Source organism: Netta rufina, assembly GCF_964035555.1.
Source record: "Netta rufina genome assembly, chromosome: 1".
Taxonomy (NCBI): Eukaryota; Metazoa; Chordata; class Aves; order Anseriformes; family Anatidae; genus Netta; species Netta rufina.
The window spans coordinates 133,665,065-133,685,973 of record NC_140123.1 but is presented as its reverse complement, the minus strand read 5'-3'; the positions used below and the strand labels follow the sequence as shown (position 1 = coordinate 133,685,973).

Below are 20,909 nucleotides of genomic sequence, written 5' to 3'. Positions count from 1 at the left end.
ACTATATTGTTATTTTGTATCGTTCTCATTTCCTGATGGGGCACTTTACTCAGCACCTGGCCTGATGGCCGCAGATGGGTCCCTGTCTTTTAGGGGAAAAAGGATCCTGGGCCAGGAGCTGGCAGGGCTCATTGAGAGGGCTTTAAACTAGGTAAGAAGGGGCTGAAGCAAGGATTGTTGGGGCTGTGCCAGGGGGAACAATGGCAAGGCCGGGGGATAAGGTAATGGCCCAGCTGAAGTGCATCTACACCAATGCACGCAGCATGGGTAACAAACAGGAGGAGCTGGAAGCCATCGTGCAGCAGGCAGGCTACAACTTGGTTGCCATCACAGAGACATGGTGGGACCAGTCTCATGACTGGAGTGCTGCAATGGCCTGGCTATAAGCTCTTCAGAAGGGACAGGCAGCACAGAAGGGGTGGTGGTGTGGCTCTCTATATTAGAGAGTCTTTCGAGGTTGTAGAACTCGAGGCTGGGAATGACAAGGTCGAGTCCCTTTGGGTTAGGATCGGCAGAGACAACAAGGCTACTGTCCTGGTCGGGGTCTGCTATAGACCACCGAACCAGGATGAGGAAACGGATGAGGAGTTCTACAGGCAACTGACAGAAGTTGCAAAATCTTCAGCACTTGTACTCGTGGGGGACTTCAACTTCCCTGACATATCCTGGAAGCACAACACAGCCCTGAGAAAGCAGTCTAGAAGGTTTCTGGAGAGCGTGGAAGATAGCTTCCTGACACAGCTGGTTAGTGAACCTACCAGGGGTGGTGCCCCGCTAGACCTTCTCTTCACAAACAGAGAAGGACTGGTGGAGGATGTGATTGTCGGGAGCTGTCTTGGGCAGAGTGACCACGAAATGGTGGAGTTCACTATTCTTGGCGAGGCCAGGAAGGGGACCAGTAAAACAGCTGTATTGGACTTTTGGAGGGCTGACTTTGAGCTGCTCAGGACACTAGTTGGTGGAGTCCCTTGGGAGGCGGTTCTGAAGGGCAGAGGGGTCCAGGAAGGCTGGGCGCTCTTCAAGAGGGAAATCTTAATGGCGCAGGAGCGGTCTGTCCCCACGTGCCCAAAGACGAGCTGGCGGGGAAGAAGACCAGCCTGGCTCAACAGAGAATTGTGGCTTGATCTTAGGAGGAAAAAGAGGGTTTATAATCTTTGGAAAAGTGGGCAGGCCACTAGGGAGGACTATAAGGATGTAGCGAGGCTGTGCAGGGACAAAATTAGAAAGGCCAAAGCTCATCTGGAGCTCAATCTGGCTACTGCCGTTAAAGATAACAAAAAACGTTTTTATAAATACATCAACATAAAAAGGAGGACTAAGGAGAATCTCCATTCTTTACTGGATGCGGGGGGAAACTTAGTTACAAGAGATGAGGAAAAGGCGGAGGTGCTCAATGCCTTCTTTGCCTCAGTCTTTAGCGGCAATACCAGTTGTTCTCTGGATACCCAGTACCCTGAGCTGGTGGAAGGGGATGGGGAGCAGGATGTGGCCCTCACTATCCACGAAGAAGTGGTTTGGTGACCTGCTACGGCACTTAGATGTGCACAAGTCGATGGGGCCGGATGGGATCCACCCAAGGGTACTGAGAGAACTGGCAGAGGAGCTGGCCAAGCCACTATCCATCATTTATCAGCAGTCCTGGCTATCGGGGGAGGTCCCAGTTGACTGGCGGCTAGCAAACGTGATGCCCATCTACAAGAAGGGCTGGAGGGCAGACCTGAGAAACTACAGGCCTGTCAGTTTGACCTCAGTGCCAGGGAAGCTCATGGAGCAGATCCTCTTGAGAGTCATCACGCAGCACTTGCAGGGCAAGCAGGCGATCAGGCCCAGTCAGCATGGGTTTATGAAAGGCAGATCCTGCTTGACGAACCTGATCTCCTTCTATGACAAAGTGACACGCTGGGTGGACGAGGGAAAGGCTGTGGATGTGGTCTACCTTGACTTCAGCAAAGCTTTTGACACCGTCTCCCACAGCATTCTCCTCAAGAAACTGGCTGCTCTTGACTTGGACTGGAGTACGCTTTGTTGGGTTAGAAACTGGCTGGATAGCCAGGCCCAAAGAGTCGTGGTAAATGGAGTCAAGTCCAGTTGGAGGCCAGTAACTAGTGGCATTCCCCAGGGCTCGGTGCTGGGGCCGGTCCTCTTTAATATCTTCATCGATGATCTGGACGAGGGCATTGAGTGCACCCTCAGTAAGTTTGCAGATGACACCAAGCTATGCGCATGTATCGATCTGCTCGAGGGTAGGAAAGCTCTGCAGGAGGATCTGGATAGGCTGCACCGATGGGCTGAGGTCAACTGCATGAAGTTCAACAAGGCCAAGTGCCGGGTCCTGCACCTGGGGCGCAACAATCCCAAGCAGAGCTACAGGCTGGGAGAGGAGTGGTTGGAGAGCTGCCAGGCAGAGAAGGACCTGGGAGTGATGGTTGATAGTCGGCTGAAAATGAGCCAGCAGTGTGCTCAGGTGGCCAAGAAGGCCAACAGCATCCTGGCTTGTATGAGAAACAGTGTGACCAGCAGGGCTAGGGAGGTGATCATCCCCCTGTACTCGGCTCTGGTGAGGCCGCACCTCGAGTACTGTGTTCAGTTTTGGGCCCCTCGCTACAAGAAGGACATCAAGGTGCTTGAGTGGGTCCAGAGAAGGGCGATGAAGCTGGTGAGGGGCCTGGAGAACAAGTTCCTACGAGGAGCGGCTGAGGGAGCTGGGCTTGTTCAGCCTGCAGAAGAGGAGGCTCAGGGGCGACCTTATTGCTCTTTACAGATACCTTAAAGGAGGCTGTAGTGAGGTGGGGGTTGGCCTGTTCTCCCACGTGCCTGGTGACAGGACGAGGGGGAATGGGCTAAAGTTGCGCCAGGGGAGTTTTAGGTTAGATGTTAGGAAGAACTTCTTTACCGAAAGGGTTGTGAGGCATTGGAACAGGCTGCCCAGGGAAGTGGTAGGGTCACCATCCCTGGAAGTCTTTAAAAGACGTTTAGATGTAGAGCTTAGGGATATGGTTTAGTGGGGACTGTTGGCGTTAGGTCAGAGGTTGGACTCGATGATCTTGAGGTCTCTTCCAACCTAGAAATTCTGTGATTCTGTGATACTTCATAAACTATTTTACAGAAATCTATGATGTTATTACTCTCTTTATTAGGCAACCTTCATCAACATCAATACTGAAACATACAATTTACTTTCCATTAGCCTACTGTGATATGCATATATTACTCTCTTTAACTAGTTATTAATTGGGTTCTATATTAACCATTCTATTAACTTTCTCCTTATCATTCTCACAAGCTTAAAATTACCTGGATTATCCAATTTACTGCTTAAAATGTCATTAGGTTTCTTTATCTCCTCTGAAAGCCACCATAGTTTACCAACAAAAGTAACAAGAAAAGGATATATATGCTCCCCAGCCATCTCTTCTGAAATAACTGGATACAGATTACACAGAATTGCAGATTTAAAAATATTCCTTTGTATGGAATTATCTAGTAGTCTCAGCTATACCAAACATTGTGTCTCCCCAGATACACGACATAAGTGCTTATTGATCTCTTTTTAATTAACTGTTACTAAAGCCAAGATTTTCTTCTTGTAATGAATCACTACTGGAATTCTTGCAGCTTTGGTTTACACAGGAAAAAAATCTTATTCTCTTTATTCCTTACAATATGGGTAATAACTTGTTCTTTTAATCTGTTTTGCTTGATTAAACTTCCACATTCTTAACCTTTGTCTTATACTCTGTGTTACTCTTTTTTTAATGAAATTCTACCTTTAAATCTGCTTGATATTTTAATTGATGTGATATTCCTTTGGAAAAAGGTGATGGCTTTTTCAAACAGAGTTGATGTATATAGAAGTATTCTTAATATGCTCCTAATTAGCATACATAATTTTCTGTCCCATTTTTTCCCTTCATAGTGTTACGACCTCCAATAGTTTTCCCCTTTGACCAATTGATTTATTTTAAAGCTACAAGCATTATAATGGTTTGGACTTTAGTTGCACTTGCAGATTACAGTGTAATCTATCATGACTTCTTGTACAGAAGTTAGCACTGATTTTTAGGTTTGTGATTTGTTCTCTTCGTCTGCTTTCTTACAGAATTTACTTGTGCTTAACATGTATATTTTATTACCGAGAAATCTATTGTCCCTAAACACTTTGTAAATAGCACTGTCTCCCTCCCCATGCCAAAAAATGTTACTCAGAATGTTACTCAGAATGCAGTTATTTATGATAATAGTGCTAATATTTTCTCCCTTTTTTAAAATGCGGGTGCAGTTGCCTCAGTATTTAATTTGCTACCATAGCCTATAGTAGGCATCAGTTAGTAAACTACATTGTATTTATCTGTTATACAGTACTGATTTCATAAGCATTTGGTGTCATGTTTCTCTTGAGATGTCAAAAACAATTTAATTTTTGGCAGAAATTGCCATTTTCCTCTAATTTTTCCAAGCTGTGCCTTTATAAACACCTTAATTTTTTTTAATTTTTTTTTTTTGGGGGGGGGAAGTACAAACACCCAAGTATTTGATGTGTCCCACCAACCTTCATCAGTATCACCTCATCTCTCTGGTTTATAGCCTGAGCTCCTAGTGTTGTACAGATCAACAAATTATTTCTTCATTATTCTCCAATGTCCATGTGAGTTCAGGATGCTGAAGACCAGCGTTAGTCTTCATTAGCAATGATAAGAGGATAGGGTACCAGATGTTCCTACTGGTGTTGATAATGATGTTTGCACTGGGACACAACCTCCACCAGAGCTACATGATCTAGAGCTGGTGATGTTTAATCAAGATGGATGTAAGATGTGTGGATTCCACCAGTTGTGGGGCTGTTTTACAAAAGGACTAGGAGAGCCTTTTTATGAACAACTGCCAGCCAAATTGCATCACATCTCGCTCTCATTTCCAGGAAAACAAGAAATAAGAATAATCCCATGAAATGCTTTGATTGTCATGAAAAGACATTTTTTGAAATGTTTCCAACCATCTTAGTTGCTTAACCCACTTTCTGAATGACTGCACCCTCTAATGGGGTAAAACAGATTGACTTTCAAAGCAGATAATTTACTTTTATACTGTTTATATCCTTCTAGTTCTTAAAGGCAAAATACAACAGCCCATTCATGAAATAATAAAATAAGCACAATCGTGCTGAACTTAGATTACAAGGGAAGTGTGAATATCCAATAAAGACTTAATTTAAATTAAATTTATCTTTACCCTGGGTTAATGAAAAGTATATAAATAGCTGTATACATTCAGGGTGAAATGAGAAAGGAATCATAGAAACAATAATTTATTTCTCTTCTAAAACCCGGTCCAGAAAGACATGATTTTTTTTTTCTTATTGTATGAAACAATCTCAGTTCACAAAGCTTTGTGGGGAAGCACATGCTTGAACAAATGAAAATGAGATGAAACAGACACTTAACCATATTGTTGCATCTTGTCAAACAGGTGATTCTGTAATGGACCAATGAAAGCCAACGATGACAAGTTGTGGTCAACAGTCCTTGAATGTGCTAATGGTTCTGCTTTCATTGCTCTTGTCAGCAGGTAACCTTTGTACCTTGAATTTTTCTTTCACTGATATATGTCACAGGGAAAAATTAATTTCAGTTTAATACTGAATTCCTACAAAAAAAAGATCAAATGAATTGTTAATTGAATAGCATAAAGCCATCTTTGCATTTAATAACTAAAGCTGAAATTTGAAGTGTAACTGAAAATTTAGTTCAAGAAATCAAAGGTGGTGGGCACAGACATGGTAAAGCAGACTGAAAATTTAAAAGAAACAAAACTACTGTTTAGATATGCTAGTTTTTCAGCTCATCTAAAAGAAAAAAAGCAAGCTCTGCACCAGCATAATATCCAACCATTTTGCTAAATGACCATTTCTTAGAAAAAGAGTAAGTTGGGTTACAGATTTTTATAAGTGTACACAAAACTATATGAGCATGTGAAGCATCAAATATGGAATGTAAGCTATGTTTGAGATCAGTGTAAATTAGATATGATGTTATTTATTTTAAATACATACATTCTTAAATAAAAGTGCATGGCATTGCAGTATGCAAGTATTGTGTTATTTTTCTGAATCTGAAGAATTGACTGTTCCAGGGAGTATGCATGTGTTTTTTTCTCTAGGTGTTTGTTAGATCTGCCCTAGATGTTTGCTACTAGCACACAGAGATGTTTTGTGCAGAAATCTGTCAACTGTTAGACTGAGAATTAGTTGAGTGCTATGATTACTAGTTGCATTTGTTCTTCAGGAGTTATCTATAGCATTAAAGTTTTTTGTAGTGAAGGATGATTTACAAAAAAAGAGGGGGAAGGGGGGAGAAGGATATTTACAGTCCAAATATATTTGGTTCTAGGTATTTCAAACTCTGAGTACATACAACCTCTTTTACCCTCCATTCTTGAACTGCTTTTTAATTCAAAAGGAGATTTTCGTCATAATTGATTCATACTCCCTTGTAGTACACATCCATAATCACTATACTTAAAACTTCACCGGGTATTATATATCTTAAAGTATCTTTGTGCTCCAGTAAAAGTTGTTACAGTACTGTATCTGTGTAATGCCTGTAATATCCAGTGTAATGTCCTCATCAATTAGTTGAATCATGCATTTTATTTCCTACAGTCTCAATGCTTGTTTGCAAGTGTTCAAGCTGATTCTTACTAATGACAGTTTATTCTCTAGCCATTTCCTGTGAAGTCCTCTCACTGATATCCCTATGTATGGCACTGCATCCCTAGTTATCTAAGTAACCTATTCCTATGTGCTAGAGTCAGGCATAGGGGGTTATAGCAACCTCTTTGTCATTTTCCAGTTTAAAGTCATTTCAGAAAGCTATTTCGCTGATATATAAAGGAAGCCAGTTATTCAAGAAGACTTCAGTGATTGTATACCACTGATCAAACATCACAAAACTGTTCCAGATGCTCCAGTCTCTTCTGCTGCTTTTTATTGTTTCCATACTTTTACCACTCATTTTAGGGAACTTCTACTGGGACCTCCTCAAATCCTACTTCTCCAATCATTTTCCTCAATATTATATAAATGGCTTTGTTCCAGCTGACTGGGAATCACATTAAGAGTGCAAATAGTACCAGTCAGCCACTGATATATGTGCACTTACTCCCTCAAACCCAAACATAAAGCCAGGGTTTTGACATGTTTTTCTTTTAGGAAAAGAAATGTACTGCCTCTGAAGTAAAACGTTTTATTTGAAACTAATTGTGAATAGCTTTTACTTCTTATGTAATTTATCTACTAACATCATAAACTATTGTATTTGTAAATGTACCTTATCTTTTTGCTTCTTGGTTATTAGTATTTTATTACCTAACACTGATTATTAGCAAGTAGAGTGCAGGCTTCATTTGGAATCATCACAAGCCTTTGGTGCCAGCCTAACTTTACTTCTTGTGGAGTTTTGCTACTGACATCTGTAGGAGTGCACTTAGGCTGTTGCTAACTGGCATTTTACAGGGCATAGATGAAATTTATTATTTATTGAATGTACATTTTTGTCCACCATAGATCAGCTTCCACAAAGGACAACTATTGGCTTCATGCAGTGACAATGACAGGAAAAATAGGCTACTACTCTCACTGGAATGTTATGTACATCATTCTTAAACTGAGCGGAAATCAAAATCTAAATGCAAAAGCCCTTTGGAGTTCCCTAGATTTACAAACTTCTGTCTGTAAGATCATTCTTTACTTCCAAGTCTGATATATTAAGTTGTGCAATCTTAATACTGAAGTTCTCTGCATGGCTTAAAACTGCAGTTAAGAATTGGAAATGTAACTGTCAATGGAAGGAAAATATAGGCACAAGTGACAGGCAAGCTCTCAGACGAGCTGTTCTCAGCACCCAGTCTTTTTGTCAGAAAAGGAGAGAAGCAATGGCAGTGGAACAAACTTAGGTTAGGTATTAAGGTGGTGACTCAGAATGAGGATAAAGTTTGGCAGCTTTAGCTATGTGGCTAGGAAGGAGATGCACTTGCCCAATGTGGGCAAAAAGCTCTCAGAGCAAGGAGAAATAACTCTGAAAAGGAAGGGTTTAGTTTGGAGTAGGTAGGCTGCGGCTTTGTGCAGGGAGGAAAGGAGTATAAAATCAAATTGGGAATACCAAAACTTCAGACTAATGTTTTTTCAATGTTATCAAGATCACAATGCACACAATTTTAGGATTTGTGGACACATTAATTGTACTAATCTGATAGGGACTGCCTAATAAAGGGAGGACTGGCATGCAGTCATACCATAAGAATATTCTTTCAGGCTTCTTTATCTCCTAGATTTATTTTGCAGGAATGTTGATGCTTAAACTCATGTAATAGATTGAAACACATTTATAAAATCAGGGATGGCAGCAAAGCAAAAGGTGAGGGATTATTTGCACATTACAGTAATTATCCTTTCAAGTAAAAAATTAATGTCTGTATATCAAAATTGTCTGAGGCTTTCAAATGATTGTCATTGTGCTAAATAACATATATATATATGAATATTTGTATAGATTCATACAGAAAGCTTATAAAGATCAACCATTCTCAAAACCTGGTACTTTACAAATTTGGTAGCTAAATTAAAAAATTAATCAACATTACACAGATTAACTGTTAACAAGTAGTGAAGTAGTAACTTGATGTACACTGGTTGTTTACTTTTTATGGTAGATACATTTTAAGATGAGCTCAAATCAGTCGTTTGAAGCATGACCATTATCCATCAATTAGTAGGAACAGAGATAAGAGCATCTATATCACTAACCTGTTCAATAATACATTTCAGAAATAGGACGAGAATTTGCACAAGCAATTCCACTTCAGTAACAGCTGCAATCTTTGCAACAGACAGCTTAAAACCTTTCAGTTGTCCCAGTTTTATCCTAATTTCAGCAGAGTTAAAGCTCTTTCATGCTCAGGATTTAAGTTACATGTATTTTCCAGAAGAATACTTTGTAAAACATTGTACTTTGTTTTATCAGGAAATCGGAGATCCAATAAAGACAGCAACTGAAATTACACAGATTGTAATAAATTGATAAAGGTTTTTCACTGTGTACTGGATATGGCTGGCATGGGATTAATTTTCTTCACAACAGCCCCCGTGATGCCTTGCTATAGACTGGTGACCAAACAGCATCAGTAACACACCAGCGTCATAGCTGTTTCTGGGCGCTATCAAGGCCTTCTCTGATTCTCACTGCTCCCGTCCCTCTCACCAGCAAGGAGGCTGCAGGGACATATGGCTGATGCCCCTGAACCCAACTGACCAAAGTGATACTCCAGAGCAGATAATGTTGTGCCCAGCCATAAAACTGGGACGAGAGTTTTTTTGAAAATTACCATTGCCTGGGGACTGCTTAGGCATCGGTCTGCTAGTGGTTAGTGATTGCTTTCACGTCACCTATTTTTTTCTTCCTTCTTCACTTATTAAACTTCCTTTATCTTGAACCACAAGTTGTTTTGCTTTGCCCTTCAGATCCTCTCCAGCATTTCCCTGGGGGAAGGAGTGACTGAGCGGCTTTGTGGTGATTAGCTACATACTGGGTTTAACACAGTGACTGAATTAATACATAACTTTATGCTTTTTCTTGTCTATTTATTTTAATCGCTGATACACATTTTACTATTAGGGGTTTGCTTTGGAATACATTTTATTAGAGGCATAACTCATGATCTGACCTGATGTTATTTTCCATTCTCCCCCCTTTCTATAGTTACCCTTCCCCGAGTTTTGATCACCAAAGAAGTTTGGGTTTAATTTTCCTTTTAAAATGTACTAAGAACCTCTCTAGGGATCAGGGAATATTTCACATATGTGGATAAATAAACTGCTTTTCAGTGAGGAGTAATTTAAGCCTCTCAAAGTTCTATAGTCTTCTAATGCATTGTCACTATTCAGTTTCTGTCACAGCACTGAATAATTTCAGAAGCATGGAAGTATTCGATTGCTTGTGAAACATAAAGAACAAGTTTCAATTCTAACAACATAAAACATATGAAAAATGGTATTTTTAATATCCTTTTATTTTCAATGCCAGTTCTGGCATTTTTCTTTAAAATGTCCAAAACTTGAAACAACAATCTATACTAAACACTTCAAAAATTACTAACATGTAATTAGTTGTAACAATACAACATTTTTAACAGAAAAATAAGTTAATATATCTTAAGCCTTAAAAGGCATTATAACAAAAATAATTATACCTGCATTTTTTATTATATATATATATTACAATTTAGATATCTATAAATAAAATATACAAGTGAAAAACATGTATAATGAGATAAGTGTATGTGTCTTACTACATTTTTTTTTGCATAGCTTTTTAAATAAGGCACATGTATCTTCCTTTGAAGCATCTGAAGCTAGCCATTTATCAGAGAAGGATTAGATGGGTGCTGTCCTGTTCAATACTGAAAATAAAAATGCTGTGAATAAACGTCACTACTGAAGTGTAATGCTACGTTATGAAGGCTACCACTTCACTCAAATTTATTAGGCACAATAATAATATGACTTAGAACCTGATTTTGAAGAGACTTACAGTAAAACACTAGGCAGGCATTACCTTGATATGCCACTTTGTATGACTACTAGAAATGGGTCAACTTCCTTTTTTTTTTTTTTTTTTTTTAAACTAGGAATAATGACTAATATTACTATACGCAATGTATATATGCAATGTGCATGTAATGCACCCTTGCAAGCTGGTACCAAACACCTAGGGCCCTTTACAAATGCTTAACCATGTGCATTTAATACCATTTGGCTTGCCCTAGGTCATCCATGTGTGCACTGGACCTATGAGAGACATCTACCTCCTCCACTGAAAGCTGGAGACAGGCTAGGGAAATCTTAGCTGGCACTGGAGTCCTGTATTTAAGGAACTGCATCAAGCTCCCATTCTTTTTAGGAAACAAATAATTAGCTAAAAGCTCTGTTTGGTTTATGAATTTCTTTCCTGCCACGTCTCGTGTTTTCAAATAAATAAATAAATAGATAAAACTAATATGATGATGGAACAGAGTGCACCCTTACCAAGTTCATTGATAATATAGATGTGGAAGGAGTGGCTGATAGGCCAGAGATCATGTTGCTGCCATCCAGAGGGACCTGGACAGACTGGAGAAATGGGCTGACAGGAACCTCATGCAGTTTGCAAAGTCTTGTCCCTAAGGAGGGACAACCCCATGTACGTGTACATGCTGGGGCTGCCCAGCTGGAGAGCATCTTAGCAGAAGAGGACCTGGGTATCCTGGTAGATACCAAGTTGGATGTGAGCCAGCAGTGTGCATTTGCCACAAAGAAGGTAATGGTATCTGGCATTAGGTAAAGTATTGTCAGTGGGTCAAGGGAGGAGATCCTTCCCCTCTCCTCAGCACTGGTGAGACCACACTGTGTCCAGCTCTGGCCTCCCCGGTACAAGAGAATTAGACATGCTGGACAGAATCCAACAAAAGGTCATTAAGATGAAATAACTGGAGCCTCTCTTATATGAGGAAAGGATGAGAAAGCTGGAGTTGTTTAGTACAGAGAACTGAAGGCTCAGATGGGAATTTTAATGTCTGTAAATACCTGAATGGGAAATACAAAGAAGACAAAGCCAGGCTTTGTGCCCAGTGCCAGGACAAGAGGCAGTGAGCACAAACTGGCAGACAGGAGGTTCCCTCTGAACATCAGGAACCCTTCTGTGCTGGGCAGGTGAGGGAGCACTGGCACAGGTTACCCAGAGAGGTTGTGGAGTCTTCTCCTTGGAAATCTTTAGAAGCCACCAAGACATAGTCCTGGGCAACCTGTTCTGGGTGACCCTGCTAGAGCAGGGGTTGGACCAGGTGGTCTTTGTTACAACTTCAGCCATGGTGATTTTTCTAAACTTAATCAATCCTGGAACACTTACATCATTGTTGTGTTAATTAAAGGGGGAGTAGACAGGGAAGTTAGTATATGTTCAAACAAATACATGTTCATGCAATTACCTGCTTTGTGGATGTTGCAACAGAATTTGATCATGCATATTTGTTGTTAGAGCTACAGAGGCTCACCTAGGTCTAAAGAAAAAAAAATATTTACAGGTTATAGTGTCATTGGATTTGGAACAAAGTTGTTAAAGTAATGGTGACAGGCATGCATATGGATGTATATGTATCTATAACATGAACAATAGATGCATTATCCTACCAATCAGCTGAAATTACTTACTTCTGTTACTTTTGTGCTTATATATATATATATATACTGTGCTTAGCTTATATTAGAGCTTAGGTTCATCTCAACTAATTTTAGGAATGAAGCTGAGGTATGAGAAAGGAGGATAGCTTCTGCAGGGTCTACAATCCATAGAGATAGAGGCAAGTAGAGAGAGGAACTTACAGAGGTTGATTCATATGCCACAGGGCCTACCACAACAAAAAACCTATAAATCAGTTAAAATGCTGGCAGTGTGTGGAGCCAAATATTGGCCATAGGCTTTTCTTTTGCAAGCCTTTTCAGATGTACCAGGAAGTCACGTGCAGGTGGTTAAGGCCCATGCTGGAAGGGATTGCTGTGCTGCTCCTCTGCATGCTTGATTAGCTCTGGCAAACTGAGATGCTTGCAAAGCTTCTAGTTCAGAGCTGTTTATAACCATTAGGTCCCCAGCAATCTTACCACAAAGATGTAACTGTGGTGTGCCAGGCACCATGCAGCAAGCAGCCTTGAGTCTGCATTCTAAGGATATGTATGGGAGAACATTTCTATTTATTTGTTTATTTATTTTCAGGGAAAATGATGGTGAAATCATTGTGACATTCTTCAGAAAAAAATGTTCTCAGAGATGTAATAAACACTTCACATGAAAATTTAATAGAGAAGACCTGTAAGAACTTCCAGGAGTAGCAATATTTCTATTAGTTCTATATCATTGCAAATTCAGAGTTGTTCAGATCTGTTATACTGTTTTGTACTTACTATTTATGGCAAAATAATCCTTATCAAAGAATTACCTTTACAGTGGAAAAGCAATTTTTTGTCAGTAACTGTGACTGTAAATCAAGTGTCATCAAACTTTTATTGTAGTTTTTATATAGGCTTTTTGTTTTTATGAAGTCATCACAGGAAAATCAAACATGAACATTGTTAAGTCTTTGTGGTTATCTGTATATTTAGTGAGTGCAGTATGAAAATGTTTCCCTGAATAATTTTGGGTTTCTTGCATGAAGGGTATTTCTTCTCATCCCTTAAAAGAAATAATAATCAGAACCACAGCAATGATAACAGTCAAAAACCATGCTAAATGTTTTAGTGTTAAATGTTATGAAGTTGAAAGTTCTGAAGTGTTAACATTTTTCGGAAATCAAAGAAAAATATTTAAGCTTAACCAATGAAAAATTACAGTTTATTGCATACATAAAACACAAGTAACTTACAAAGCCAATATTTTTCTTTGTTTTACAGTATTGTCTGCACATTTTCGGGTCTGCGAGCCATATACAGACTACAAAGGTCGCTACCACTTCGGTTTTCACTGCCCCCGTCTTTCTGACAATAAATCTTACATCTTTTGCTGTCACCATAACAACACAGTATTTAAATACTGCTGCAATGAGACAGAATTTCAGACTGTTATGCAGATGAACTTAACAGGGAATGCAGATGGATATATGCATAAGTGAGTATGAGTACATGAGTTTTTAAAGTGCTCTTCACTAAACTGTTCATGGTCTAGTAACGTAATCTGAGGTGTACTTAATGATGGAAGCAATTAGAATAATTACATACACACAGAAACTTGCTTACAGAACACCTAAAAGAAAAGGATATTTAGCTTTGCTATTGTTGTTTTGACACTTCCCATAAACATTGCTAGGACAGTATGTATGTAAAAGTTGCATTTAAATGTAAGAAATAGAGAGTTACATACAAAAGTTACACATGAAGTGTCTCTCCCCAACCTCAGTCTTATCCAAACTGTAACCATGTGGTCTTCCTGCCTGTTACCTCAGATACTTCCATGTTGTTCTGAGACCTATCCTCCAAGTTAAATATCACTGATTTTTGTCCTAAGGAACTAATATGTAGCAAGCAGATGTTTGTTACTGATTACCTATTTATAATGGCTAAATATTCACTTGTGATCTGTATCCTATTTCTTACTTGATATTCAGGCCACACTAATCCACTGTTATTTCTTTTGATTCAGAGGGCAAATTCCAGCTGATGGAATTCCCTGTAAAACCCCAGGGTCAAGTTCTGATCTTTCTGCCTTCCCCTGTCAGCTTATTCTTGTATCCAGCCCCCCCAAGGGCAAGAAAGGGGTGGATTAAAAACAACAGGAATTCCAGTCTATTGATTTTTTTGATTACTACAGGGATTTCAGTGTTTTCTTCTCTGGAGCCAAACTTGGTCAGTGTGTTGTCATTCATTCATATGAAACAAGGTGCAAGTCTGCTAGGAGATTATGGTGCTGGAATACTGATGTTGGCTCTTCAGCTCACTGTGTGCAGCTGCAGCCAGCAGCAGCCCAGCTCAGTGTCAGCAAACTGTTGTCTTCCTTAACAACCACCTTTCATACAGTTCTGCCTATCAAAGTTTGAATCTTGTATAGATGTAAAAATCACACACTCTAATTTCACAGGTGTTAGTGGCAATCACGTAGTATAAAGAAGCCTGTATCATGTGTAGTATAAAAGAGTTAGGACTGCAAAATATCCCCTGGCGTGTACTACCTTTCTCTGCTACCTGCCTTCTCTGTTTGTGTGCCCACTCACTTGTGTACATGTACAGACATGCACCTGCACCCACAAAAGTAAACAAGTAGAGCTGTTCATATTATAGGGCTATTGTGTGTGAGCAGTTCATCAATGGGAAAGAAGGCTATTTGGTATTCTATGGATTACAGTATCTAATTTTAATTTAAGTACTTAGAGCCTAATGCGTGTGTTATTTTAGTTATAATCAAGCTATCATTTTTTGTAAGTCATCTCAAGTGAAAGAGAAAACTACTTATGTATATGTCTTTATTGTCAAAAGTCAGTGTTGAGAGCCACCTTCAGATTTATTCCCACATATGTCTTCAGTCCAGAATTTCCTGTGGACATTAGCTACATGCTGATCTTTTGTGAAGATAGGGGAAAACATGTTAAATACAATAAAAAGCTTTTGGAGATGTAATTTAGAGAAGTGCCAGAGTGGAACCAGTATTCCCCTTGTGTAAGTTCCTGAAATATTACCTCTGATAATTCCATCAGGGCCAGAAAAATGAAGGGAAGCTAACTTTCTATTTAAAACTCCTCCAGTGTAGTGAGAGGGAGAGAGAGATCATCATCCTGAGCTCACTGAGATTGGTGGAAGACTTCCTAATAATGTTAACATGCTGTGGAGGGGCCAAAAAATGTGAAGCCTAGATGCCTACATTAAGACCATTGTAATGAGCATCTTAATACACTCTGACTTTATTTAATATGTAAAATAATTTAACTTCATCTGGATTCTAATACATCTAGGGTTCACTTTACTGTTAGAAAGTCAGCTATTTATTTAGATCTAATTTCACACACCACTGAAAAAAGCTTCTAGTGGAACTGTGGCTGTGGTTGCACTGTGGCTGGGGAGAATAATTTAGGATATGGGAATAGCAATGAACTGAAAAAATGTATATAGTTGTAAGGGAAGAGTGATTCGATATCATTATTTGATTTATTTTTCTCCATAGCCATTCTTGTGATCATCAAAACACACCTCTTGTTTTATCATACAGTTGATGGGAAAAAAAAAAATGAAGTCACAGGTAACTTCTTTGTCACAGTGCAGATGAAAAAACACATTCGTCTTCTACAGTCATACAGTGTAACTGTAGCCAGATTTATTTACATTATTTCCATTACCATAACTAAAGATTCCCCTGTTTTGGTAACTGCAGAATACTGGGCTATTATATCTTTGCAATCATGCAAACTAATCAGTTTATAATATTTTTGAATGTGAACAATTCATTTAGTATTAAATACAGAAATACCAATGATGTCTAACAGACTAAAAAAAAAGTTCTGCCATCGAAAGTATTTTTCCATCTAATAAATTACTTAATCTGTCTTAAAAATAGTATTTACTTAAATCTTGTATTCATATTCTCTCTGTTTTTCTATTATGCAAGTTCTGATGGGTATCAGCAGATATGATGGGTATCAGCAGGGATCCTTAATCTGATCCTTAATCTGATACATTATGGCAGTCTGTAATACATCCATGTTTTTCCTTATCTCTCATTCCTGTTTTCACAGAATCACAGAATCATTTAGGTTGGAAGAGACCTCCAAGATCACCTAGTCCAATGTCTGACCTAACACTAACAAGTCCTCCACTAAACCATATCACTGAGCTATCGCTAAGTTTTCCAGGGTTGACCGTTACACAAGTAGGCTCTGTATCAAGTGTCTACCATATATACATTGTATTTTTGTAAAAGCTGAAGTATCTTGAAATAATGAGCCACTAAGCTTTTCTGACATACCTATGAATTACCCTCTCTCACTAAGCTAGAAAAAAATTATCATGCAACTCTACTCCAGATTTCGCTTTTGTATTGTTGGTCATGCAACAGCAGAGGACTGGGCAACATGGCTGTGGAAGTAGTTTTCAGCGTTACGTTGCAAAGCATTGTGTTGAACCTAAAGAGAAGCTCCAAAGTGACTGACTGAGAGGGCAGGAGAACTGGGAGGCAAGGCCAACCAAACTTTTCAGCTGGGGAAGGGGAGGAGGATACACAACCACACCAAAAAAAATCTTATTATATTTGATTGTCCGAGCAAAGGAGCAAACCCCAGTAATTTGAATCCCGACAGATTTGGAATCCACTCACACTTCATTTTTAATTGAAATGAAACTTCTGAACAGAAGTACAGAAAAATTCGTCTGTAAGATGAAATTTTTACTGTTAAATTATTCAGTTCAATGAAATCACAGAATCACAGAATCACAGAATTTGTAGGTTGGAAGAGACCTCAAGATCATCGAGTCCAACCTCTGACCTAACGCTAACAGTCCCCACTAAACCATATCCCTAAGCTCTACATCTAAACGTCTTTTAAAGACTTCCAGGGATGGTGACTCCACCACTTCCCTGGGCAGCCTGTTCCAATGTCTAACAAGACATGAGAGCATGTCTAGGTGTTTTGATTCACAGTTCTTTGCTGTATCTTTGGCCCTACTTTTATTCAGTGATACAGAAGAAAGGTTGTTTATTTTCTAATTAAGGCATCTTCGTAATTTGTAGGGAAGTTTTAATTTTTAATGTGATTAGTAAGTATCAGCAAAATTAGTACTTTCTACCATCTTAATACTTTGAGAAACAAAATATATCAAAGTATGGCATTTCCCTTTGTATACAAAACGTACTACTTATTAATTTTGCTTGTGATTTTTCACAAGGTACCTTTGACAGTGCTGTAGTGCCACTGTCTGTTATTTTAAATAAAGAAGTCTTTCATTTTTGTACTAGTGAGAGACAGATGTTATTTAGAAGGAACAGATTTAAATTGGAACTCTCAAAATAGCTCAAATTTTCACTAGCCAAAGTTTGTTGGGTAAAAGTAGATGCCTAAAATACAAAAGAATTCTTCTGAGGTAACTGAAAGAAATGTTTCTGCCTCTCAAATTGCTGCAAAAACAAAAAATAACGTTTTTTCCAATATTTACTATGGATCAAATACAGCACACCTATTCCTAACATGCATTGGTATTAGTAATGAATAGGAACAGGATTTGTCACAGCAGATTTCTTCCTGACTTCTCTGGCCTTCACTTTTATTTATATTAGCAGAAGATAGAGAATTTTACCCCAGTAGGAGTAAACCCACTGAAAATGAAGAGTACCACTACTGAGAAGCCTAGCTTAACCAAACCCACTTACAGTTCCAAGTGCTTTGGACTGCAAGGATTTCAATGCATGTCAAAAGCCTACCCACTGTTGTTTGAATTTAGGCATGCAGGTACAGGTCTTTAGCAGAGGCAAAGACTCTTGAATTAAGAGTTTTCAGAATCACTACATTTTGTCTACTTCTAATCCTCCTAGAAACTTACTGAAAAGTTTAAAACTCCTAGGCTAGAATGAATGTTCATAAAGTTAGACAGAAAGGGCCCATTAACAGCTCTCATTACTCACAGTTGTTTGCTATGGAACCACATTTAATCTAAGCATTTTATATCAGTGTAGTGGAAGAACCATTCACTGGAGAGGAAAATCAGTCTCATTAATTGCTGACAGGCAGCAACACAAATTAAAATTCTGTTTTCTTATCTGATCTCTTGCTTCAAATGCTGATTATGTTTATAAAATGGAAGATCTGTATAAAAGTTTAAATGGAAGTGAAAGTTCGAAGCAGAGACTTGAAAAGTTTTAGGTTTTAAAAGGGTTGGAACATATTTTGAAATTGTCAATATATCTTTCTGGCTTATATCTATAATATGTGTTCTCAGGCTTTTTTCCTCTTGGAGCACTTTAGTTTTCATCAATGTTCATCAATGTGTTCAGTTGTATTCACGTAAGTTCAGGTTCAAATAGATGGGGGCTGCCTGTTGATATGCTTAGATGTCATTTTCCCCCAAGATTGTCTTCCTAATGATACTTTTTATTAGTATCCCTTCTGCTTGCTCTTGTTTTTATAGTCTCTACTACACATTATTTCCACATAAGCTCTTAGGTCTAGATCGGACTTCTTTCTCTGCACACGTAATAATTTCATTCTTACTTGTTTCTTCGCATCTCTGTTCTGGTCTCCTCTTCCCCACTCACAGAATTTCCAATTCAAACTACATTTATGACTCGTAATCTTTTTTTTTTTTCTTTTAGGAATATTGCATCAGTAGCTTTAGCGTTTTTCCCCTTTTTGATCTCTGTACTGTTGATCCCTTATACCTTTTCTTCCTTTCTTTACCCTCTAGTAACTTTACTCACCTGTCTTAGCTACAAAGCTCCATGCACCATGCCGGCAGCTGATAATTTTCACTGCCTTTACCCATAAGTACCTTATAGCTACACCAACATGAATGTACAAACATAGTACGCATTTTCTTTCTTATTGAATGCATTATATAATACAGTTTTGTCCATATTCTTCCTACCTAAACTGAGCACGAGCTAACTTTAGCAGGCTTTTAACTTTAGATCTTTAGCAGTTGCTCTTGAAAGTCTCTTCTGCAACCAGTAATTATTAGTCATAAAATTCAGAGCAAGTCCAAACATGATAAACAGCTTTTAAGACAAGGGGTTTATAATGCTTGTCAGCAGTGAATGTTTCAATAGTAGAGGCACCCTTGGGTTCAATGATTACAGCATATTTTCATATTGTTAATCCTCACTCATATAAATGCCCTGTTGCTTCCAGAAGGGTGGCTCTCTGAGAGAGAATTTGCAGAATAAAACTTAGAATAAGACCCATCAAACATTTGTTTATCAATGGGCTCACTTAAAGCATCAAAGTTAATCACATACCACGTTTATATATATGTACACAGATGAGAGAGAAATAAAAATGTTTGCAGGGTAGGGGCCTTCATTTTTAAAAGCCTCCCATATCATGATTACAGCAGTATTTAGACAGATTAAAATAATAGATAATATTTTACGACATTCGTTAAAACAAAATTTTGGTATCATTCATCTGTATATTATTTTTACATAATTAGTGGAACAAAGAACCTTTACTATAATGACCACTATACTTATTACATTACTTGTTTTGTTTTGTTTTGCCTTTGTTACTTTCACAGCAACTACAGTGCACTGTTAGGGGTGTGGATCTATGGCTTTTTTGTGGTGATATTGCTGGTACTGGACCTTTTATATTACTCTTCAATGAACTATGATATTTGCAAACTTTACCTGGCACGGTGGGGAATCCAGGGAAAGTGGATGACACAAGGACAGAGCCGATGGATTAACCCTGCTCAGGATCCAAGCCAAGTACAGACACAGCATCAGCCTCAGCCACAGCCTCAAACGTCACAGACAGTACATACTTTAAAAGGAGATGCTTTAAGCCCACCTCTGGTGTCTTTTCAGAGTACATCTGCCTGGTAAGTATGTTAAGCCATTCTGTGATGTATTTTTTGACTCTCTTGTTTTGTAGTTTAAACAATGATCTGCATTTGGAAGTTTCTACAAATTCAGACTGAGTGACACCATTTGAGAACCTAGCAGATAGTTCTTTATATTGTGAATTGTCTTACATAATTACTGCTTAGGAGTGATTTCTTATTCTGGAGTATTTTAAATTATCTTTTAATGTTGTTGTCTCAGAGAAATAGGTGCTGCCATTTTTCAGTGGTAAAGAGTTTTACTACACCTAGACAACATCCTTGTCTCTAAATTGAAGAGAAGTGATTTGAAGGGTGGACAGTTCAGTGGATAAGAATTGGCTGGATAGCCACACCCAGAGAGTGGTGGTGAAGGTCTCTCTGTCCAGGTGGATGCCAGTGACGAGTGGTGTCCCTCAGGAGTCCATCTTGGGACTGGTAGTGTTTGACGTCCTCATAAATGACATAGACAATGGGACTGAGCACACTCTTAGCACATTCGCAGATGACACCAAGCTGAGTGGTGCAGTTGGCACTATATGGGTAAGGGATGCCATCTAGAAGGACCTGGATAGACTTGAGAAGTGAGCACACATGAACCTCATGAAGCTCATCAAGGCCAATTGGAAGGTGCTGCATCTGGGTTGGGACAATCCGTAAGTACAGACTGCGGGATGAATGAATTGAGATCAGCCCTATGGAGAGGGACCTGGGGGTACTGTTGGATGAAACACTGGACATAAGCTGGCAATGTGCAGTTGTAGTCCTGAAGGCCAACTGTATCCTGGGCTGCAACAGCAGAGGAGTGGCCAGCAGGTGA

The 20,909-nt window shown here is 39.0% G+C and overlaps 1 protein-coding gene across 1 annotated transcript; it reads left to right on the top strand.

The window, feature by feature from the left end:
• Positions 1–5,498: 5,498 nt before the first annotated feature.
• On the top strand, positions 5,499–20,093 carry SHISAL1 (shisa like 1; the record flags this gene model as incomplete). Its single annotated transcript, XM_084288522.1, has 3 exons — positions 5,499–5,565; positions 13,472–13,685; positions 19,784–20,093. The coding sequence occupies 3 exons, from the start codon at positions 5,499–5,501 to the stop codon at positions 20,091–20,093; spliced, it is 591 nt and encodes a 196-aa protein (XP_084144648.1).
• Positions 20,094–20,909: the final 816 nt, after the last annotated feature.